This window comes from Typopeltis vanoorti, chromosome 3, assembly GCF_054136105.1.
Source record: "Typopeltis vanoorti isolate ZY-2024b chromosome 3, IOZ_Tvanoo_1.0, whole genome shotgun sequence".
NCBI lineage: Eukaryota > Metazoa > Arthropoda > Arachnida > Uropygi > Thelyphonidae > Typopeltis > Typopeltis vanoorti.
Window position 1 is genome coordinate 16021987 of NC_143551.1, and position 25641 is coordinate 16047627.

The 25641-nt window shown below is 35.7% G+C and overlaps 1 protein-coding gene across 3 annotated transcripts in view; it reads left to right on the forward strand.

The window, feature by feature from the left end:
- Positions 1–25641, forward strand: part of Zip48C (Zinc/iron regulated transporter-related protein 48C) — a 245670-nt gene that overhangs the window by 14612 nt on the left and 205417 nt on the right. For all 3 annotated transcript variants that reach the window (XM_090415478.1, XM_090415479.1, XM_090415481.1), the window contains exons 3-4: positions 3864–4031; positions 19963–20092. In XM_090415478.1, coding sequence (XP_090271604.1) covers positions 3864–4031; positions 19963–20092 — 298 coding nt within the window. The remainder of the gene's footprint in view (positions 1–3863; positions 4032–19962; positions 20093–25641) is intronic.

The window sequence follows — 25641 nt, forward strand, 5'->3', positions numbered from 1 at the left end:
AAGAATATAGAAAATAAATATCAAGAAGGTGGCAAAATATTCTGGAGGTTGTTGAAGAAGCTTAGGAATAGAGGAAAGAGTACTGTAAAAGGAGTTAGAGATGATAAAGGTGACATGAAAACGGGAGAAAAAGATATCATTGAAGTATGGAGTAATTACTTTGAAAAACTGCTAAATGAAACAAGCAGTGATGACAGCACAGTGGTAAAAAACACTGACCAGGCATGCAGTCAGGAATAAATATCCATACTTGAAGTAGAAAAAGCCATCAAAGGCTTGAAATGTGGCAGCAGGGGTAGATGATATTTGACCAGAAATGCTGAAGTATGGTGGTATAAGAGTCTTACAGTGGCTGCACTGCATAGTTCAGAAAGCCTGGACAGAGGGACGAATTCCTGATGATTGGAGTAGAGCTCTCATAGTACCCATATATAAAAAGGGAAATAAAACTGAATGTGAGAATTACAGAGGTATTTCCCTACTGAGTGTTCCTGGCAAGATCTATGCAAGTATACTTGAGAAACGGTTGATAAGAATTGTGGAAGAAAAGCTTGGTGACGAACAAGCTGGATTCAGGCCAAATAGAGACTGTCAGGATCAGATCTTCACTTTACGACAAATAGTCGAGAAAGCATGGGAATATAACAGAGATCTGTATTTAAGTTTTGTTGATTTGGAAAAGGCATATGACAAGGTTCCAGGAGAGAAGCTATTCAATTTGCTACAGTTATATGGTGTCAATGGGGCATTATATCAAGCAATATTTAGTCTTTATTTTAGTTGTAAGTCAGCAGTTAGAATTGAAGGAAGTACAGGAAGATGGTTTAATATTAAATCTGGTGTGAGACAAGGATGTACATTATCCCCTCTGTTATTCATTATTTATATGGATCACATTATGAAGGAAAGTGGTATTAAACATGATATCAAAATTGGAGATGTTAATGTCAGCTCTTTGCTTTATGCGGATGATGTTATACTTCTAAATAAATCCGCTACAAGTCTGCAAGATTCTCTGACTAAATTGAATAGCTGTTGTAATAGATATGGTATGAAGGTCAGCAATAAAAAGACAAAGACAATGAAAATAGGCAGAATCATTGAAAATGTCAACTGTGTTGTGAATGGAGAACCTGTGGAACAAGTGAAACATTTCAGCTATTTAGGCATGATTTTTACTGAAGATGGTAAATTAAATATAGAAATAGACAACAGAATCAGTAAAGCTGGTATGGTAGGAAGTCAATTGAATAAATTCATATGGAATAAGAGACAAATTAGTCGGAACACTAAATTAGCTGTATAAAAGACAGTGTTCAAACCAGTTTTAACTTATGGATCTGAGAACTGGGTCAGAAGTAAAACACTTGACCAAAGACTAGATACCGCAGATATGAGAGCCCTGAGAAAGATTATAGGTGTGAACAGATGGCATCAATGGCAATATCATATTAAAAACGAGGTTATTAGGAAAGAACTTGACATTGTCAACATCCAGGAATGCGTTAGCAGAGCTAATCTCAGGTGGTATGGTCACTTAAACAGAATGGGCGAAGAAAGATTAGCAAAACAAGTGTTCTCTGCCAGGTTTGCAGCAAACTGACTCAGAGAAAGACCAAGATATAGGTGTATTTATACGGTACAAAGTGCCTTAGACAATAGAAATATAAGATCTGATAATGTTGGAGTCTTGACAAGTAACAAACTGATTTGGAGGAAAATTGTAGATAGGAAGTTAGTAATGATGTAATTTTTTCATGTAGTACTATCATATCCTGTACACCCCTTGAGGGTACATGGCAGGAATTTGATGATGGTTACTAATAGGACTAGAAGTATTTGCATAGTAAACATTTCCATACTAAGCTGGTAATTAATTATTTGTTTATTTTTTATTATTATATCAGTCTCATACATTTGGGGGTACAGAATCTATAACACAACATTGTTATGTGTAGGAAAGTGGTTAGGAGAAAGAAGGAATCTGTTAATGTGTTTCTTGAAATTTTTTTTTATATTGCTCCCATACATAACAGATCAAGAGACCTATGTACAAACAAGGGTATAAATAAGGAATGAGTTAGAAGGTTATTCATGTTTTTTTAAGATCTGCAAGTTGTAATTGTTTGGGAATATTTCATGAGGAAGACTGCTCCAGAGGACAGAGGTGGACAGAATTGAAGAGGAAGTGGAGAAGCATGCTCAATGTGTTTGTCATTTCACAGTAAAGGGATGCTGGGCAGCTGCAGCTCCTGTATCAATAGTGATTATTGGTGATTGTGAATAGGTTGTTTATGAACAAGAGAAAGAGAGTAGGTGATAGGATAGAGTCTTGAGGCACTCCTGCTTTGATGGTGAAGCTCAAAGAGAGGGAGCTGTCTACCGTGACTCGCAGCAACAGAAAGTGGAGGAATGATGGTTGCCAATTTACTGAAGCAGTGCCCATGGAAGTATCTGTAGAATAGACAAAGTGTATATCATAACCTCTATCTCACATATGAAGTGAAACACTTCATGTGTGATAGAGGTTTAAGTGAATCTATAAGAGAGGGAGCTATCTACCATGACTCGTAACAAACAACCAGAGAGAGAAAGCTGGCTACTCAGTTATAGAGGATGGCAATTTGTTGAGCAGGCTATAATGCCACACACTTTTGAAGACTGGAAATGTCAAGTGTCACAGTACAAGTTTCTACAAACTTTTCCATGGCACATATCCAGTGGTGGGTGATGTAAGCTAAAAGGTCAGCTATCTGTTATCAATGGATCTTGAATGGTGAAATCTATACTGGTTGCTGATTAATGGGTGAGCCTCTAAGTAGTGGAAGAGTTGGCTATTGATGACATTCTCCATTATTCTGGAGAGGACTGAGGTGATGGCAATTGTTTGGTAGTTTGATGGTTGACTTCTATTACACATTTTTGGAATAGGATGGATACAAGATGGCTTCCATGCATTGGGATAAGTACCAGATATGTACAGTAGATTGTAAGAGACAATGCAGCACAATGTTTGAGAACAATAGAAGAGATACCATCACGACCAGAAGACTTTTTAGTATCCAAGGTTTTGAGTAATTTCATGATTTCTTTGTGTCAAAAAACTAAAGGAGGTATATGGTGCTTGAATTCCTGTATGATAGAAGGTAATTTCTCTTGGTCATCTATGCAGGAGTTTGAGGAAAAGAGTGATGCCAGGAGTAGGGGGTAAACAAGGGTTCACACTTGGAAGCTGTCTAAGAGTGTGGTTAGTAAGGGTGTGTGAACTAAGTTCTTTTCTTGAAGAGTGGTGAATGAGTGGAATGGGTTGCCAGAGGTGAATGTGAACACCCCAACAGTGAATAGGTTTAAGGAGATGTATGACAGGTATTATGTTAATTAATAGAGTGGGTCTCCCACGATGAGTCTTTTGACTCCATGAAGTGTCTATGTAAATAATAATAAATAATATTATTGCAAAATTTCATAAAACTCAAAGGATTACTTAGATGTTGAAAAATGCACTACGATAGAAAGGTTATTCCTCTTTCTAAGGTGATTTGGCCGCATCTTGACTCTGCACAGATGTTCACCTTGGGAATTGGTGGTATTGGAGCATCTGCTTGCTCATGCCAGAGATTGACTAATTCAAGAACTGATTGAAGAAAGACTTACAAAAAAAGTTCTTCTAATCATAAACTAGAATCAAACTTAGAATGCTCTTTATTCAGGCAGCCTAGTGCTATAGATGCAAACACTATTTTCACAAAGCTATCCCATATTTGTAGGAAATAGTGTTTTAAGTTTCAGTCTTTCTCTTTTTTTTTTTTTTTTAATTATAATAATATTTTTAAATGTTTTTTTTTTTTTTTAATTATATATAGGTGATGATAGCTGCTTCTTATTGGTCTCTTTTGAAACCAGCCATTGAAATTGCACAAACCTCTGGAATTTATGGAAAAGAGGGAGAGCTAGCAGTTATACCTGTGGTGGTGGGGTTCTTTCTGGGAGCATTGTTTGTATATATCACAGATGTGTTTTTGCCTTATTTGGTAAGTTTTTTTTTTTGCATTTTGTAAAAACTTTAATATGTATTCAGTAAAAAAAAAAAAAAAAAAAAGTTTGAATATTTTTAGTCATCATTTTCTGATATATATACCTTTAAGCAGTGTTCCCAACCTGCAAAAATTTCATAAAAACATTTTTTTGATTGTAACTGACTATAAACAGATCCATTTTGGATTAAAATCTCAGAATAATTGTCTGAACTTGAATTTGTATTTCTGCTTCTTAATCTTGTTTGAATATCACTAAACTTCAATGATATATCAGCCAACTAAACCATATAAACTTCATTCAAATGTTGCAAACAATTTCCTTTTGACAGCCCCAGTACCTCCATGTGTAAAAGAAGCAGGTTGTAGATTTTAACATTTTGACACATAATTGAACAAACAGAAAATTATTCAAGGCTTGGCCATTATTTTGTTTGCTGATTGAATGTGCACTTGTAGAATGTCATGGAATTCTTATTTTCTTTCTTTCTTTTTTTTTTTTTTTTTTACAAAAAAATGCTGCCTATGCAAAATACAAAGTATACAGTTATAAGATTAGGAATTTTTTCTTTCAAAAATGTTAAAAACCCTCCATATTTGTTGGACATTTGCTATATTTATTATTATATTGTAATGTAACTTGTTTGTCGGCTCCCATTCAATCCTTAGCATGTATTGACATGTTTTACAAGTTCATTGATCCCAAGGGAATCCAATAACAGTGCCAAGGAATCCCTGTCTATAGTCCTGTTTATAGTTAACTATAAACAGGACTGTAGATAATCCAGAATCCTAAATCAAAAATAACAATTGTAATGATAAAAATAGGACATCATTGTTAATGAAAGAAGACTATCTATATAAAAAAAGAATGTTTTTCTCATGGTATGTTAAATAGAATTTAGCTTTGACGTAGTTTCTAAATTAAGTTGTAAAAAAAAAATTTTTTTTTTCACTAGAGGTCATGCCAGTAGAATAACCCTAACCCGTGATCAAATCATTGTTTCTTTAGCTTATTGTGTGTAATGTAACTCAGCTTGTACTTGTATATTTGTATATACTCCAGATGATGATCTTCATATGAAGATCGAAACATCGGGAAATTAAAATAGTTATTATTTATAGCACGGTTGTAAAGTCCATAATTTCTAAAATGAATGCTGATCACTGTGCAACAGCTCTAATACCTCGGCCTCATACATCTGAGTTTTTGTTGTACTCAATGTTGCGTACACCAGGTTGATAGCTTTTAACAAAATGGGCACTCATTAGTTGAACAACCTCTTCTGCATTTGTAACCCCTCATGCCATCTGCATTTAGAAGAGTTATTCTTTCATATTCATTCTTTCTTTTACTTGCAGCATATCAATAGAATTCTTGTGAGTTGTCTTTAGCATGCAGAGCCAGTTTCTTTTCATACTCAGACTTTGCTTTCCTTCCAACAGATGTGACTATTCTACACTTCTGCTTATAATTTACATAACAGGCACATCCTTATGCACACAGTATTTCTTCAACATCATCCTTTTCTTACGAATCTTTTGCTTAATAAGATTAAACATCCATTTGATTCCTACCCTATTTATTCTTTGAACTCTCGAATGCTAGTGTGAGAATTATGTCTGCACAGGATTGAGATACGAGGGGAAGATAGTGGCATTAGTTTTGAATCAGTATGGTGTGAAGCAGAAGTTGATAGGGTGAGATATTTAGTTTGGTATTTGCTATAGACTGCAGAATGTGGAGTGCAGAAATAAAGAAATGTATAGGCAACTTGTCTAGTGAGCATGAGAAGGGTTATCATTATGGGTCATTTTGTTGAAGGAATATGGCACTAGACAGTTGACTTTGAGGTTTCATAAAATTGTCTTAATGCAGAAGAGGCAGGACAACTCATGTTCCTTCAGTATGATATGTAACGTTCTTTTTCCAAGTGAAATATCTGTTGCAATATTAAATTTATGATCAGTACACTATTGATTGTAGCCTCAACCAGACAACAGTCCGATGTTACAAGTAACTCGGATGTCTATAATATTATGCATTATGGGAAGTACGAGAAGAGCCACTACCCAGACCGGTTTCGGCCTTTATTGAGATCTCATCAGTGTGAGCCAGACCCAGAAAGAATACCAAGGTTGAAGTAATGCAGAAGCCATGTATTTCCCATATACAAGTAGTCAAAATGTGTCACATCTTATGAGAAATATATGACTTCTGCATTACTTCAACCTTGGTATTCCTTCTGGATCTGTCTCACACTGATGAGATCTCAATAAAGGTCGAAACCAGTCTAGGTAGTGGCCCTTCCCGTACTTCCCATAATGCATAATATTATAGACGTCTGAGTTCATCTGAAAATCACGACATAAGTGGAAGAATTCACTATAAATGTAATGAACATTAATATTTTATAATGTATAGACATCTGAAAGGGTGTGTGTTGCTTTACGTTATGGGATTTTTTTTTTAATGTTGGGCCCATACACAGGAGGTTGATTGGTCAATCTATAATACATTAGTACTGTGTATGAGTGGTGAGTTGGAAAAGGAGGAATTTGTTTACATTTGATTTGAATGACTAAATTGTATTCATTGGGAAACACAGCAGGTGGGAGACTGTTCCACAGTGCAGCAGTTGCAGAGATGAAGGAAGAGGAAAAGAAATTTGTTCTGTTTGTTTCTAGGTGTACTGTGAAGGGATGTTGTGCAGCAGCTGCACGTGTTCCAATGAGCTTAGTACTGAGCGGGGGAAATATTGATGTTATTTCGGATGAGCATTTCCCATGGAAATATTTGTAGAATATACTTACTGCAGAGGACCAAATGTCTGTGTGAAAGTGGGGGGAGAGAGTTGGTAAGGGATGGATCATTGATAAGTCTAATTGCCCTCCTCTGTATTGAATCGAGCATTTTGAGAGAGCTTTTAGGGGCCCCACCCCATATGTGGGAGCAGTATTCAATAGTTGGGTGGATTTGTGACTTGTATAATGTTAGTAGCTGTTCAGGAGTGAAGTAACGTCTTGAGCGGAAGAGAAATCCTAGTTTTTTTGAGGCTGAGGATGCAATGTTTTAGATATGTTTGTGCCAGGTGAGGGTTGATGTGAGGGTGATTCCAAGGAGCGAGATCTCAGGCTGTCTAGAAATTTGGGTATCGTCGAAAAGGATACTGGGAAAAAGTTGTTCTTTTTTATGGGAAATAGTACAGAACTGGGTTTTGTTGGAATTGAAATTTATGAGACTATCCGAACCCCATTATAGGATGGCTTGGAGATCGGAGTTGAGGGTGGTGGTGCTGGTTGATGTTCTGTAGGATGAGGTGAGTTGTGTAGGGTAAGGCTTATCAAATGCAAGTGAGGAGTGTAGTGTGCTGTCATCTGCAAAACTGTGTATTGAGTTGGAGATCAATTGCAGTAGGTCGTTGATGTATAGCAGGAACAGGATTGGTGAGAGGAGAGAACCTTGTGGGACCCCAGCATTAATTGAGTGGTGCGAGTGGAATACTAAGGCAATTGATGTGGAGTCTTTAGCCTTTATATACAAGTACCCCAGTCATGAAGATACTTCACATGCAAAGGTTGTATGCCAAGAAAACATTGTTTTTTTAGCATTTAATTTATAGTATAACCAAGTAAAAAAACTTTCAACACCTTAAAAGTACATCAAAGCAAATAGCACAATTCTTCCCAAATTTAATCTATACTCTGCTCTTTCAGATAATTTTGTAAACTTCTTTCCTACCCTCCAGCAAGGACAAGTTATTGCTTCTATCCTTTTACCTGATATACATCAGGTAAAAGGATAGAAGAAATATCAAGTACTTCGTTCTTGTTGACTATCTTATTTCAGACAGACTGACTGTTCTACTGAGATTAGAGTTTACCGAGATTACATCAAATAATTGGAATCTGATAAATTTGACCTCACTTTCCTGGGCACTACTCGTAGTTTACTAAAGCCAAACTAGAAATTCTGCTCAAGTTGATTTAAATATATCTATTCCTGAAAACAAGTGAAGCTTTATATCACTGTCTGAATCTCAGTTGCTCAAACTGCATGCCTGTATCCAAGTTCTGAGAAATGATCACCATTATTTGTCAATAATTAAAAAAAAATTTTTTAACTGTTGGATATAGTTCTTGTATTATATTAGCATAACTGCTTTTATTTCCTTTGAACTATAATACTGTGTTCTCTTTCTGATATGCATATGACTGAGACTTTAGTAGTAAATGTGTAGTATGCGAAATATGCCAGTTTTGAATGTTGTGTTTGTTCATTTTCTCTTTCTCTCTCTACTTCAAATCTTATCCATAGTTTTACTGATGACAGTATTCTCTGGTCCTTTTCTTCATTGATGAAACCTTGTAGTACTCAAATGTTTCAAGTTTCAAGATCTTCCATAACTGTTGTCTTAAAGACTGATTTCGTAGCCTTTCTCACATTGGAGTGAAGATAATCTAGTGAATTCCAGTGCAGTCCTTCTTAACTGCAAGAAGTGTTACTTCACTCCCTCCTACTTTTGATAATGTTTTCATATTTACAAATTTAGGGACACAAAACACACGTGTTGAAATGATTATTTTACTTATTATTAATAAAATAACAATTGACATTTCAACCCCTGTATTGAAGTCATCATCAGAAAAATACATGTGTATATGAAAAGCTACATGTTGTTGCACTCTACAAAGGTAAATTGAATTTACACTGTTAATTGATCTTTTACTTAGCCTAACCTCTAGTGGTAAAAAAAAAAAAAAGGGAAAAAAACCCCTACAATAAACCCTGCTAAAGTCCTCCTGTACTAAGATTTTCTTCTGGACTTGTACAGTTCAGGTTGCTATACTAAGATTTTCTTCTGGACTTCTATAGTTCAAGTTGCTATTGATTGTTTAAAAAAAAAAAAAAATTCACCAAGTCTTCTTGTATTGAGATTTTTCTTTGGCTTGTTCTGGTTGCTATAATGGTTGCAAATGGGTCCTCCACATTCTTGGAATGGTTAGACCGTAATTTTTGTTCAGGTTAGGATTGTGTTTGAGCATTTCACATGCTTCTTTAAATTTTCTCTCGAACCAGGTTTTGGTGCAGTGTAGGGATTGGTACCTTTCCAATCAATTCTGTGGTATGTCTGGAGTGCATGGGCTGAAAGGCCGGTTTTTCCAAAATGGAGGTATTTAATGTGTCGTTTGTGTTCGTCCTTCCTATTTGGGATGGTTCGCCCTGTTTCCCCTATGTATGGTAGGTGTATTTTGTAAACCCCTGGGTGGGCTAGGTGTGGAAGAGGATCTTTGGAAGAACTGAGTAGGTGTCTCAATTTTTTGGGGATTTGAAGGTGGTTTTGATGTTGTATTTGTGTAATGTTCTGTCTATTTTTTCCGAAATGCCTCTAACATAAGGTATGGCAATGGCATTCTTGAAATCTTTTTTGTTTTTAGTGGTGTCTCTGTGGAGGATCTTGTGAATAGTTTTTTTACTGCCATTTTTTTTGTGCAATTAATATTGTTAAATTATTGTTTATTTTATTTTATTTTTTTATATAATCAGGAAGCCCTACTCTAAAGATCAAACATGAAACTTTTTCACTAGCAAAATGTCTAATAGACATTATAAAAGTAAAATAGACAATAAATGTATGGTTGATGATCTCGTATTCATGGTTTAGTTGCTCATTTGAACAAATAGTTTGAGCTGTGTGTTTAAGGGTGCTTATGACACCTAGTCAGTGGCGAATTCTCCATCTTGCTGCACAAGCTCATTAATTGAGAAAGAAGTAATATTTATTTGTTAATAAATGCATGCATTTATAAGCATTTCATTTAGGCTTTTATTTTTATAGACAGAAGACGTTTTAAGCTTGCACGGCAATAATTGAGCTTTGTGTTGTGTATCGAAGGCCGACGCTAGTCAAGCTACTTTGGCTTTGTCAGTTGTGGGAGCATCCAGGTCCTCGCTTCAGCATTGTGATTTCATGCACGTGCATAGCCATTTCCGCTCCCTCCACATCATTTCGCCCTGTTGCTTAAACACGGGCCATACGCAGTCAAAGTAGCTCTAGCCAGTAAGCTTCAGCCAGCCTTTACAAGTGTGCATGTTGTTTGGGAAAATTAAGTTACAACCAACTTTTTATGACGATGTTATTGGCCAGTTCATAAAGAAGAACTGTAGGGTAGAATTTGTATTCAAGTAGCTAAATCGAAAAAGATAGACTATCATTTGTAAATTAAATGTTGTATTCGTATGATTAAATGTACATAAATTTCTAAATACAGGTAACCCTCGTATAACGCGGTACTTATACAACACGGTTTCGATATAACGCGGTCTAAAATTGTAGTAACCCTTTATCTTTTCATATGTTTTTCACCACAGGACTTAAAAATCAAATTTTATCTTCGTTAAATTTGTGTCTGCCTGTAATTATAAGTAGTCCGCATGTAATTATAAGTAGTGAATTTATATTATGGGAAATACCCTTTAGCATGCATGTACCTCAATTGTTTAGCGTATAAAATGTTTATAAATTGAAAATTGTCCTTGTTTCTGCCAGGAAAGTGCATTAAAAATCATAAGTGTGTGTTCATCTCAAGCTGAGCACTTTATTTTCTGGTTAGTTACATACAATATGTAATGCTTGCTTTTTTGTAAAAAATTATTTTTATAGTAATGGCCACAAACTGCAACGAAAGAGAAAAACCAACATTGAAAACAAAATTAATTTCTCTCGAAGAAAAATATTCAAAATCTTGGATCGGTTGAAAAATGGGAAAAAACCAGGAGTTTTTGCAGGGACTTTGAATTTAAATCAATCAACAATTCAAACAATCAAACAAAATGAACATAAAATCTGAGAAAGTGTTTATTCTTTTGAGGTGCAATCTTCTATCAAAATCATTAGAGATTCTCCATTTTTCCATTAGAATATCGCGTCAACAATAAGTGCAAAGTGCATTGCTCGTGTACGCGATATTCTAATGGAAAAATGGAGAATCTCTAATGATTTTGATAGAAGATTGCACCTCAAAAGAAAATTCCTATGGATGGAAATCTTGTTAAACAAAAAACTCTCAAAGTTTATAAACATTTATAGTGCAGACCAGGTGTTCAATGCAGATAATCCGAGTTATGTTGGAAAAAAGCGCAAAAACGCACCTATATTTCGAAAAATGAAAGATCAGCTCCTGGATTCAAAGTTTCCAAAGATAGAATTACTCTGTTTTGTAGTAATGCATCAGGTGATTACATGACAAAACCAGTGTTTATTAACCAATCCTCAACTCCTCGTGCTATGAAAGATTAAAATATGCACTATTTTATTTTGCCTAAAACATTTATGCATTATGTGCAATGAAGTTTAAGTACAATTTGTAATTTTTATACTTTTAAACTATGTATTTGTTTCATAGTTTATATGTTTTCTTAACTTACATGAATTACAATTAAATAAAAATATTTTTTTGTTGGATATGTCATTGTTGTTTATATTAAAAAAAAAAACGATTCTGGAACATAACCCTACTTTTTCTATGTGATCTGAGACTCGCATAACGCGATTTATATAATGCTGCATTTCTGTGCAACCTGTACATAGTTTTAAATGGTCAGTAATTCATTATTCTGTTAATCAGATATCAATCATCCCTCTCATTCCCTGAATGATAACAAGAGCAATCGTGAATTTCAAGACCAGCATTCGCCCCTACACCTAGTTTTTGTGTTTTGTGGTGGTAAGAATTTTTGTGTATGTACTGGCCTGTGCGTGTAGGTTTGTGGTAGACTGAGAAGGAGAGACAGCCTGAGGGAAGACGTGTGACGAGTGTGTCTAGGAAAGGAAGAGAGTTGTTTTTTAAATTTCAATGGTGAATTGGATACATTTGTGTTCTTTGTCCAGGTGGCTAAGGAATGTACCGGGTGATCCAAAAGTAACAGAAAAAGTAAAAATTCAATAATTCGAAAAGTATAGACAGTAGAATGATGTGGTTTTCACAGAAAGGCATGGAATTTTTTTTTAATAACGAAAAATTTTATTATCAGAATAGTTACATTTGCCACCAACAGGTGACGCTTCAGTTGTGTCAGTAGTTTGTGCAGTGGCGCAGCACAGTTCGCAACGTAGCTAAGATTACAAATGTTCAATGTGACGGCCGTCATTCATGAGAATAGATGTCAGATGTGGTATGACACCCTGCACAGCATCGAAGAGGATTTCAGCTGTAATTCCTGTCACATGATGGTGAATAGCTTCTTTCAACATGGCCAATGATGTCGGCCGACCTCTGTACACCTGTGACTTCAAGTAGCGCCATAACCAAAATTCACAAGGTGTAAGGTCTGGAGATCTTGGTGGCCATTAATGCAGGAAAGAGTGACTGAGGACATGGTCATCGCCAAATATCGATCGCAGCAGGTGCTGGACAGAATCTATGATGTGCGGAGGTGCTCCATCCTGCATGAATGTTACACTATGGAGCGCTTGCCTCTCTTTCAAGGAGGGAATGATGCTGTCTCTTAAAAGTGCTGCATAACACTTGCTTGCAGGTTTAACTTCAGTAATGAACGTTAAATGCTGAAAGTTTAACTTCAGTATTCACTACATCTGAAATTTACGTACCTCGTGGTTTAAATAGTGACAGGTAGCAGCTCTGGGACCACTACAGCGCCACCTGTCGGTGACAAATGTAAATATTCTGGCAATAAAATTTTTCGTTATTAAAAAAAATCCCATGTCCTTCTGTGAAAACTGCATCGTGCTACTGTCTATACTTTTCGAATTATTGAATTTTTACTTTTTCTGTGACTTTTGGATCACCCGGTATTTAGTGCTTTGAAGCCATGGGGCCAAATGGTGAAAATATCATCAATGTATCTGAGCCAAATTTTGGGCTTTAGGCACGCTAACTCTAGAGCTTGTTGCTCAAAGTCTTCCATATAAAAATTAGCTATTGGATGGTGGGTGGAGGGGGGGAGATTGGTGAGCCCATGACTCTACCTTCTTTTTGAAGGTAAAAATTGTTTTGCCACACGAAATATCTGAAGCAGAGTACTTGGGCAAAGAGGACTGTGGTGTCGTGTGGAAATACATTCTGTGGGAGCATTTGATAATGTTTTGCTTTACAGTCGAGATCGGTTCTCTTCTTGGGATGATTTTCACTTGTTTATTCTGGCATAAAGTTCAATTTGATTTAAATATATCTATATATATTTATCCATTTATGTTTATATTTTTTAATATAAAATAATATTTAATATAAAACATAAATGGATGGAACACGTTCAAAGAATGAAAACAGAAAGATTACCAAAACAAGCCTTAAAGTACAAGCCATTAGGAAAAAGAAAACCAGGACGTCTTCTTAAATGATTCAACGATGACTTCTAAGGCCGGAACAGGCCATGCTAGGCCTAAATCCTTGATACGTATGATGACGACGATGATGATATATATATATATATATATAAATATTTAAATGCATCCATGAATTCTGTGGCACCTCCAAAAAACTTCATGTTATTTTTATTCAAAAAGGTACTTCTCTCCTGCTCAACTCCTAACACTTTATAAAGCCCAAATATGACTGACCTTAGAATATTGTCCAAGCATGCTCATTCTTTCATTTGTTGTCTATTTTACTTTTATAATGTCTATTAGACATTTGCTGGTGAAAAAGTTTCACATTGGATCTTTAGAGCAGGGCTTCCTGATTATATAATAAAATAAACAATAATTTAAAAATATTAATGGTATTAGAGAGGCATAGGGGTAACTGCCTTATCCTTGTATTACGGTTAGAAAATTCAACGATACTTGGAAGGCTGTGGATGCTTAAGTGCCTGTTAAAGCCACTGATGAATGAATGCATGAATGGTATTGGAATTGGAAAAGATATACAACTGTTTGTAGATGATGCAAAACTGGGGAATTTAATAAGGAATCAAGGAAGTTGTGGCCTTACAGGAGGACTTAAATAAATTGTATGAGAGTGGAAGAACTGTCAGTTCAGTATTATTATTATTATTATTTCAGGCAACTCCAAGGAGTCCTTAGACTCATCGAGAGAGGCCCTAAACATCATGTCAAGAACTATTATCATTATTATTATGTATTGCAAAGTGTAATATGCATGTTCAAAGAATGAAAATAAAAAGATTACCAAAACAAGCTTAAGGTACAAGCCATTAGGAAAAAGAAAACCAGGTCGTCCTCTTAAAAGATTCAACGATGACTTCTAAGGCCAGAATCAGCCACACTAGTCCTAAATCCTTGATATGCATGATGATGACGTGTTGCAAAGTGTAAAGTTCTGAAATTTGGTAGGTAGCAATGAGATGCAAAATATAGCTTGGTAGGGAAATTTTGGAGGAGATTGAAGAGACCTAGGAGTGGTGGTGGACAAGGACTTGAAGTCCAGAGGTCATATTGCACAAGTTGTGAAATCCTCCACATCAGATTATGGTAATGATGCAGAGGACTTTAGAGTCCAGAAATAGAGGTTCTGGTTTCATTTTGTAAGGTCTTGATCAGGCCTTGCATGGATTATAGTGCATATGGTTTTCATGGTGATGAGGATATATATATATATTGGAAAGGGTTCAGAGAAGACTGACTAAGGTGGTAACTGGTGTTTGGGATATGAAGACAAATTGAGGGAATGCAGTTTGCAAAGCCTTATGAGTAGGAGGAAGAGAGGGATATGATTGAGACATTTAAGATGGGTTAATGTGGAAGAAAGTTTTCATAGAATAGGAGAAGGGGATAGAACAAGGGGACAGCCCTGGAAGCTGTATAAGGATGTGAGCAGGAGCATAAGGACCAGGATGCATGGAGAATACACCTGTTCTTTGCATGGTGAAAGGTTGGCGGGTGAAATGCATTGCCTGACATTGTGGTGAATGAGTTTAAAGCACAGTTCAATGGGTTTTGTGGGTAGCAGTGTGGACCTGCTGCAGTGAGTCTTTTGACACCATGTAGTTCTGGGGTTAATAAATATATTAAAAAAATCCTTAGTCCATCTGTGATACTGATGTATCCTAGTTTTACAACTGGCCTGGTTGGCTGAGTGATCAGCTCATGGAGATATATTGGAAGAGGTGGAGGAAATAGGAGATCTAGGGGTGATTGTAGATAGGAACCTAAAATTCAGACGACACATTCTTAAAATTATAAGAACTGTACAATGAATTCTGGTAATGATTCAGAGAAGCAGACAATGGCTTGTAGAAATAAGGAGATTATAGTTCCATTGTATAAGCCCTTGATTAGGCCACACATATGGCTACTATGCACAGATTTGGTCACCTGGTTTTCAAAAGGATGAAGAGATATTGGAAAGGCTTCAGAGGCAGTTGAGGGTGGTGTCTAGTCTGTGGATTGTTGAATATGAAAGTTGAGAAAATGCAGTTTGTAGAGTCTCGTGGGTAGGAAGAGGAAGTTGGGGATGTGATAGACATATAACTTGATAAAGGGTTTTTCTCAGATGAACATTAAAGAGATATTTTATAAAATGGTGGGAGATGGGCAGGGGAGGAGAACAAGAAGTCATCCCTTGAAGCTGTATTAGGAGAGAGAGCAAGGGAGTGAGGAGAAGAAGAGTTTTTTTTTTTTTTGCATGGAGAGTGGCAAATGATTGGTATACATTGCCTGAGTGTTTGGAGTGCATAGAATATGTATGTATTTAAGGTACAGTGTGATGGGCCATGTGTGTGTGATGCAGGGACCTCCCATCTATGACTCCATGAAGGTCTGAAGAGAATAATACTTAATATAATCTATGCATTTTTATTAATTGTTAAACAAGCAGATATTGTCAACATTTGTAATAATCAGTGATATTGATTAGGCATTTTTGTTAAAAAAGAAAACAAAAACTAAAGACAATGTTTGTTGCTTGTAACAGATGAAATTAAAAATAATTTTATTAATACCAAAAATTATTGATTCAGGTTATTTAAAATATTCATTTTTGTGATTTCATTATTTTAAAATCTGAAACAATATTGGAGTAAACTAGGTATACGAGCTTCTAATGAAATTCTTATTCTTTCTCTTTTCATACCTGCTTACAAAACTTTTCATATTTAATTCTATGCAAAATTTATTTCAGGTAAGTAAAAAATGTAAAAATAATTCAGAAATTTTAGTAATTAATACGATCATCACCATTAGTATTTTTACAGACAATCGCAAACATCCATGCCTACGGTGGGACTCGAACTTGTAGCCTTTTGGCTAGAGAACAGATACGCTAACCACTTGGCCAACCAGGCCAGCAGAAATGTTGAACACAAGAAGAAGATCAGAAATAAACTGCAGGCAATTTCAATTTTGATAACAAACTACTGTTATGGAAATCAGGGTCAAATTGAGTAGTCTTCTTTCATCTTTGATTGAGGCTGAAATTTAGTAGCTAAATGAAACTTGCATTAAAGAAAAGATCAGCTATTTCGTTTTATCCCATTTTCTCTTGTAAGCAAGTAAACAATCTCTAATTTGATGCTCACCATTGGCACATTTGTAATTTATTAATTCTAAGAATAGACACTTATAAAAACAACCCAAAAGTATATTGCAATAGTTTTTTTTTAAAGTAAATGCAGAAGTAACCAAAATAGCCTGTATACTGGTTTATTATTATTATTAACATCCGACCTCCATGGAGTCAGAGACTCATCATGGGAGGTACACACTATTGCACACAATGCTTATCCAACTGTGCCTTAAAATGATTCAATGTGTCTACATTCAAAACACACTCAAGCAATGCATTCCACACTCACAAACCACTTTCCATGCATAGAACCTGCTCCTCACTCCTCTGCTCACACCCTCTTTATACAGTTTTCAGTGATGACCTCTTGTTCTACCCCACCCTCTCATTTTATGAAAAATCTGTTTCATAGAATGAGAGGGTGGGAAAAATTCTATGAAAAATGTCTCAATCATATCACCCCCCCCCTCTTCCTTCTATTCATGGGGCTTTGCAATTTACATTCTCTCAATCTGTCCTCATACTCTGCATTCCAAAGACCACTGACCACCTTTGTGAATCTTCTCTGGACCCTTTCCAATATATCCTTGTCACCATGAAAGCCCAGCAACCAGATCTGTGCACAATAATCTCTATGAGGCTGATCAAGGCCTTATATAATGGCATCATAATCTCTTTATTTCTGCATGTCAGGGTCCTCTGTATCATTGCCATTATCTGATGTGATGTCTTCACAACTTGTTCAATGTTTCCTGTGAATTTCAGGTCCTTGTCCAGGTCATCACCACTCCCATATCGCTCATTTCCTCTACCTCTTTTAAAGCCCCCCAAAGTGTATAGTTTGCATCCCATATTTGCATGTCAATTTTCAAAATCTTACACTTTGCAACATTGAACTGATAGTTCCACTTATCTGCCCATTCATGCAATCTATTCAAGTCCTGCAAGGCCATAACATCTGCTTGACTCTGCACTGCTCTCCCCAAATTTGCATAATATTCAAACATCTGCATATCACACTAGTTAAACTCATCCCAGTATCATTAATATACAAATTGACCAACAATGGTCCCAAAACTGACCCCTTTGGTACATCACTAGTGACCTTCCTCTTACATACTGCATCCCCATATACAACTATCTGATAGCCAGTCACCGATCCAACTCAGAAGGTCTGTTATCCAATCCCATCTGTTTCAGTTTATTTAATAGTTTATCACATGGGAGCCTATCAAAAGCTTTTGCAATATCCAAGTACACCACTGTATATGCATCTCCCCTGTCCAAGGTATTTGTCACCTTGTTGTACATAAGTAAGTTAGTAAAATATGATCTCCCCTTAACAAACTCATGCTGATAACGACAAAGAATACAACTGTTTTCAACCTAATTCTGTATCCTACTTCTCACCAATCTCTGTAGTAACTTCACCACAACTCCAGATATACAGATTGGCCTATAATTTGAAGCCACAACCTTATCACCATCTTTATGCAGTGTAAGAATTTTACCTTCTTTCCACTCTCTTGGAACCTGTGCTGCCATAAGACTCTTATTAAACAAGCATCCAATGCTACTGCCAATTCCCTGGAACATTCCCTTAGGACACATGATGATATGTCATCAGATCCTATCACCTTATTGACATCAAGATTATTTATTTCTTCAAATACCTCTTGCTCGCTCACAATTAAGCCATCCTCTCCTATGTCCTCTATACTTAAGTTCCTCATGATTCCACCCTGATCAGGATGAAACACCCTTATAAACTGAATACCTCAACAATGTCTTCTGCAGCAGTTACCATTCTACCATTTTCATCCATTAATATCATATTATCATGGTCATTCTTCTTCTACTTCTTTCTACTATCTAAAAAACTCTAGGGGTTTTATTTGCCTGATTTACCAATTTCTGCATACTGCACTTTAGTTTTCCTTACTAACTGAATCACTCTCCTGGCTTGTTCTTTATAATCTTCATAAAACTGATTATTACCATTATTCATCTTGCACTGCCTCCAAAGTACCTTCTTTTTCCAGATTTCATACTTTAGTTCCATATTCATCCATTTTACACCTACCTTATTCAGCCTTTTGACCTATGGAATACATTCACACATTGATGCTGTTATGTATTTCTATGTCAGTTCCCAAGCATCATTTATTTCCTTACCACTCAACTCCTCATTCCATTCTATAGCTCCAAGCTGTCTCCTAAGCTTGTCATAATCACTAGCCTTATAATTCCACATGTATCCTATCCTCACAGAAATTTGCATATGGCTAGCCACAACCCAGGTGATCACTTCATGATCACTCTCACCAGCTGAAGGAAAGTGTGAAACCCCACTCACAATTACATTCTCTGACAATATGATCAGATCTAACACTCTCGATCCTCGCATGCCCTCCTTTATAAGCTGCCTGTAGTTATCTCTCAAGAACTCAAATTCATTTTCCTTATTCCCAAATGCTATTTCTGCATTCCAATCTATACCGCCATAATTAAAATTGCACATAATAATTACCCTTCCTTTGTTCACTAATTCAAGTTATTTATACATTTCTTCATCCTATGCTGTTGTAAGACTCTTATTAAAGAAGCATGCCAATGCTACTGCTAATTCCCTGGAACATTTCCTTAAGATGTGGTGATATGTCATCAAATTCATCAAATAAATATTCATTATTTATAAATTATTTTTTTTTTTATATTGAAGAAGAGACCCTTAGAATGTGAAGCCCTAACTGTATTAACTTTTAACTATATATTATCTAGTTAATTTAATAATTTGAAAATTATTAAACAAGGTAAGCAGTGATAAAAATTATTATTATTATTATTTGACTCCTCCAGCGAGTTCAAGGACTCATCGAGGGAGGGCACCTGCTCTACAATTCCGTCTCCACCATTCAATCACCAACTGACCGCAACTACACCAATGCCATCTACCGCCGACCACTACTGGTATTTCCACAGACAATCACAAATATCCGTACCCACGGTGGGATTCAAACCCGCAGCCTTTTGCTGGAGAGCTGATATGCTATCCACTCGGCCAACCAGGCCAGCAAAAATAAACCATTAGAAATCTGAATTGTAGAAAGTAAGGTGGAATAAATGATATACAAACAGAAATGCTTAAATATGGTAGCAATTAAATTTTATGGAGACTGTAATACATGATTTAGAAGACATGACCAGAGAGATTGAGTTCTGAAATGAATGCAATAAAGATTTAATTTCCTACTAAGAATTCCACCAGCATTTATGCAGTATAAATCTCAATTAAATGGGAGTTTTGAAATGTTTCCACACAATACATATATCATTATATAGAAAGAATTATTACTTAAACAGAATTAACAAAAAAAAAGTTAATCATTCATAATGTCCATATGAGTGCCATTAACAATAATATTTACAATTTTCTTATTAGGGTATTAAATCACCAGAAATTCCTAAACCTAGATATGAAGAGATAAGAGCAGAGATGAATAATCATTTGGCTTATGAAATGAATGGTGATATTACAGAACTAAGTTATACATCATTATCTTCGCATACAGGTGAGGCAATATAGATTTATCAGTTTTATCTTAGAATATTAAGAGTGTCATATGAAGATTACTACCATGTTTTTCAAGTGTTTTTTTTTAATAATCAATTTATCTTTATATAACACTGACACAAACAATTTTTTATTAGTCATATCTTTTTTTTTTTAACAGAAAGCAACTAAATATGCATTAAGAATTTATAAAAAAGTTGCAAAATAAGACTGAAGATTTTACAATGAAATATGATTTTAAACTAAACACATGAAACATTTTTTTCAAATGAACTCACTAAAAGTGCATTGAAAAAAGAATATAGAGAATAGATTTCTTGGAAAGTTGATATGATAAAATATCATCATCATCAAATTCCTGCCATGTACCCTCAAGGAGTGTACAGGATATGATAGTACTACATGAAAAATTTACATCATTACTAACTTCCTATCTACAATTTTCCTCCCGATCAGTCTGTTACTTGTCAAGACTCCAATATTATCATATCTTATATTTCTGTCATCTAAGGCACTTTGTACCGTATCAATCCACCTATATCTTGGTCTTCCTCTGGGTCGTTTTCCTGCCAACCTGGTAGAGAACACTTGTTTTGCCAATCTTTCCTTGCCCATTCTGTTTAAATAACCATACCACCTGAGATTAGCTCTGCTAATGCATTCCTGGATGCTGACAATGTCAAGTTCTTTCCTAATATCTTCGTTTTTAATATGATATTGCCATTGATGCCATCTGTTCAAGTCTTTAATCTTTCTCAGGATTCTCATATCTGTGGTCTCTAGTCTTTGGTCAAGTGTTTTACTTCTGACCCAGCTCTCAGATCCATAAGTTAAAACTGGTTTGAACACTGTCTTGTATACAGCTAATTTAGTGTTCCGACTGAGTCTCTCTTATTCCATATGAATTCATTCAATTGACTTCCTATTATACCAGCTTTATTGATTCTGTTGTCTATTTCCATACTTAATTTACCATCTTCACTAAAAATCGTGCCTAAGTAGGTGAAATGTTTTACTTGTTCCACAGGTTCACCGTTCACAATGCAGTTGACATTTTCAATGATTCTGCCTATTTTCATTGTTTTTGTCTTTTTATTGCTGACCTTCATACCATAGCTATTACAACAGTTATTCAATTTAGTCAAGGAATCTTGCAGACTCGTAGTGGATTTATTGAAAAGTATAACATCGTCCGCATAAAGCAAAGAGCTGACATTAACATCTCCAATTTTGATATCATGTTTAATACCACTTTCCTTCATAATGTAATCCATATAGATAATGAATAACAGAGGGGATAATGTACATCCTTGTCTCACACCAGATTTAACATTAAACCATCTTCCTGTACTTCCTTCAATTCTAATTGCTGACTTACAACTCAAATAAAGACTAAGCATTGCTTGATATAATGCCCCAATGACACCATATAACTGTAGCGTATCAAATAGCTTCTCTCTTGGCACCTTATCATATGCCTTTTCCACTACAAAACTCAAATATAGATCTTTGTTATATTTCCATGCTTTCTTGACTATTTGTCGTAAAGTGAAGATCTGATCCTGACAGCCTCCATTTGGCCTGAGTCCAGCTGGTTCTTCGCCAAGCTTTTCTTCTACAATTCTTCTCAACCATTTCTCTTCTCAAGTATACTTGCATATATCTTACCAGGAACACTCAGTAGGGAAATACCTCTGTTATCTTCAATTTTATTTCCCTTTTTATATATGGATACTATGAGAGCTCTACTCCTATCATCGGGAATTTGTCCCTCTGTCCAGGCTTTCTGAGCTATGCAGTGCAGCCACTGTAAGACTCTTATACCACCATACTTCAGCATTTCTGGTCGAATATCATCTACTGCTGCCTTTCCACATTTCAAGCCTTTGATGGCTTTTTCTACTTCAAGTATGGATATGTATTCCTGACTGCATGCCTAGTCAGTGTTTTTTACCACTGGGCTGTCATCACTGCTTGTTTCATTTAGCAATTTCTCAAAATAATTACTCCATACTTCAAGGATATCTTTTTCTCCCATTTTCATGTCACCTTTATCATCTCTAACTCCTTTTACAGTACTCTTTGCTCCATTTCTAAGCTTCTTCAACAACCTCCAGAATATTTTGCCACCTTTTTGATATTTATTTTCTATGTTCTTGCCAAAGTCCTCCCATGACTTTTGTTTAGCTAGTTTTGCATAGTGTTTAGCTTTCTTACATTTGTCTCTGTATTCTTTAAGAGCACAAGCTGACTTATTTGCCAGGAACTTTTGATTTGCTTTCTTCTTTTCCTTCACTTTAACTTCCTGTGTCCACCATAGAGTCCTGATTTTTCTATCCTTGCAGACAACCTCACCACATGCCTCTCTGGCTGAATCAATCAAGGTTTTCTTCAAAGCTTGCCACTGAATCTCTAAAGTTTTTTCCTCTTCTCAAACTCTTTCATTTTTTCTTCATAAATCTTTGTGTATTTTAGTCTACAGTTCACATCTGAGAGCTGCTCAACTTTTATTCGCTTTAAAAGTTTCTTACATGTTATTCTTTTCAATATGAAATTCAATTTTATCCTGCTCAAGACTAAATAGTGATCACTTCCAATTTCAAATCCTCTGTACACTCTGGTGTCCTGCACAAGGGAGAAAACATCACTATTAACAATAACATAGTCAATGAGACTTTTCTTATTTCTTGCCTCTTCTCTCCATGTGAATTTGTGCACATTTTTATGTTGGAACATGGTGTTAGTAATAACCAGTCCATGTCCTGAGCAGAAATCGAACAGGTATTTGCCATTATTATTAGCTTTACTCTTTTCTCCAAATTTTCCCAAAATATTTTTGTATGTCTGACAATCATTTCCTACTCTGCCATTTAGACCCCCAACAAGGACCAAGTTTTCCTTTTTCATTGAGTCAGATGCCTTCTCTAAATCCTCAAAAAAATTCCTCGACTTTTACCTTAGTAGAACCTTCTATGGGAATATAGGTACAAATAAGTCTCATTGTCCAGTTCCCTATTCTGATATTTGCCCACATCACTCTACATGAGACTGCCTGCCATTCAAGAAGATTAGCCTCATATTTAGTTTTGAATACAATGGCTACTCCTTCTTTTCCTTGATTGTCATTGCATGAATATAACATTTTGTATTTATTGTATTTATACATATTTATGATAAAATATGTATAAATTAATTTTGAATAGGATGTCTGATCATTGGTTTACGTGATGTTTAAAATCGAATGATATGGTCTGATTTATAGTTCACATGGCTTACCATATAGTCAATAGTAGTAGAATTGTGTATGATACTTGATATGAAATTATATTCTTCATTTAATCTTATACCTAAGCATAAGCATGAAGGAACTTCATAACTAGTCTACTTGTATGTAGAGGTCGTTGACTTCACATCACTTCAGTTAGTATCCCATAATGCTTTAGCATTATGGAAAGGGGTTACTATAAAGACTGGTTTCAATTTGATTGAGATCTCTTTAGTGGAAGTCAGCCCCAAGAAGATTCCAAGGTTAAATTAATACAGAAGTCATTATCCATCTACAAGTAGGAAAAAAATGTATCACCTTATTACTGTATGAGAGATAGTTGTGGAAGGGTTTCTTGCTTTTTATGGAGAGCCCATCCACGAGAGGTCAGCCAGCCTATAGTACATTAGTACCATGGATGGGCGATAAGGAACTTATTCACATTCGATTTGAAAAGCTGTGGGTTGTGTATTCCCTGGGAAACGTGGTGGAAGACTGTTTCAGAGGGAAGCAGTGTAAGAGATAAATGAAGAAGAGGAGAAATTTGTTCTGTGGGTTTGGAGTTAAACTGCAAGAGTTGGTTAGCTGCTGCATGAGTTTGGATGGATTTGCAAGATGGTGGGGGAATTATTGATGCCAATTCTGATGAACAGCAGCCATAGAAGTAGTTATAGAAGATATACTGGCTGCGGAGACTTGAACACCTGTGTGAAAGTGAGTGGAGTGTATTAATGAGAGAGGTCAATTAGTGAGAGTCAATCAATCTAACTGCTCTTTTCTGTATAGGACTCAGTATTTTCATTGAGCTCTTAGGGGCACCACACTGGATATGAGAGGAGTATTCAATTGTCGGGCAGATTTGTGATTTGTATAGATTAAAAACTGTTCAGAGTTAAAATAATACCTTGAGCAAAAGAGAGCCTAATTTTTTGGATGTAGAGGGGACAATAGTTGTGATATGTTTGTGCCAAGAGAGATTTGAGGTTAGTTATTCTGAGAAGGTGAATCTCATCTTGATTAGAGATTTGGGTATTGTCAAGGGTAAGACTGGAAGAACAGAGTTCTTTCTTTGAAGGAAATAATGCAGAACTGTGTTTTGCTGGCATAAGTTAATAATGTTATCCAAACCCCATTGGTGAATGCTTAAGATTGGAATTTAAGGTAGTAGAAGTTAGATTTCTGGATATTGTGATGATTTATTCTTTGCAGGATTTGTCAAAAGAAAAGGGAGAGTGTAATGTGCTGTCATCAGCAAAACTGTGTACTGGATTGGCAGTCAGCTGGAGTAGATTGTTTATGTATAGAAGGAAGAGAGTGGTGAGAGAATAGGACCTTGTGGGACCTCAGCATTAGTTGTATAAAGAAGAAAAGGAGCCATCACTCGAAGTGAGCATCCAGCCAGAAAATTGGCTAGCCAATTGCAGAAGTTGGGGGGGGGGGGGGTCAGACTGAATGATGGGAGTTTCCGTAATAGGCCTTTCTGCCAAACTTGAGAAGGTGATATCTTGCCAAACTTGATATCTCCAAAAGCTTTGGAGATATCAAGAGCAACGACTCAAGATTCACCAAACCTTTCTAAGGTGTATGTCTAGAGATGAGTGACATAGGTTAGTAGATTCCATTTTGATCGATAATGATGAGACTTTTCAAGATAGTGTAGGAGTTGGCCATTGATGGTTCTTTCTATTACTTTAGAAAGAACAATATGTAATGTATAGTTATACTTGATAAAAAATTATATTCTTGTCAAATATAAATTCTTTTAATAGGAACCAATAACCAACAACAAAAAACAAACCTTGCCCAAATCCCCATTACTAACGTACTATAAATTGATTATACCTATAGTATGTTAATAAAGTGTATATGGACCCACCTCTTATGTATGGGACCAACATAAAAAAATAATAAGGATTAAAACCTTAGTAATTAAAAAATATGAAGGACCTGCTACAAGGTTGGCCATTGCCCTTTCATCTCTTGTACTTTATCATCATCATCAAATTCGTATCCTCAGAGGGTGTACAGGATCTTATGATAGCACTAGATGAAAAGTTACATTATTACAAACTTCCTATCAACAATTTTCCTCCAGATTAGCCTGTTATCTGTCAACAATCCAATGTTATCAGATCTTCTATTTCTGTCTTCTGACACTTTTTTACTGTATCATTCCACCTACATCTTGGTCTTCCTTTGAGTCTTTTGCCTGTCATCCTGGCAAAGAATACTTGTTTAGCTAATCTTGCATCTCTCATTCTGTTTAAGTGGCCATACCATCT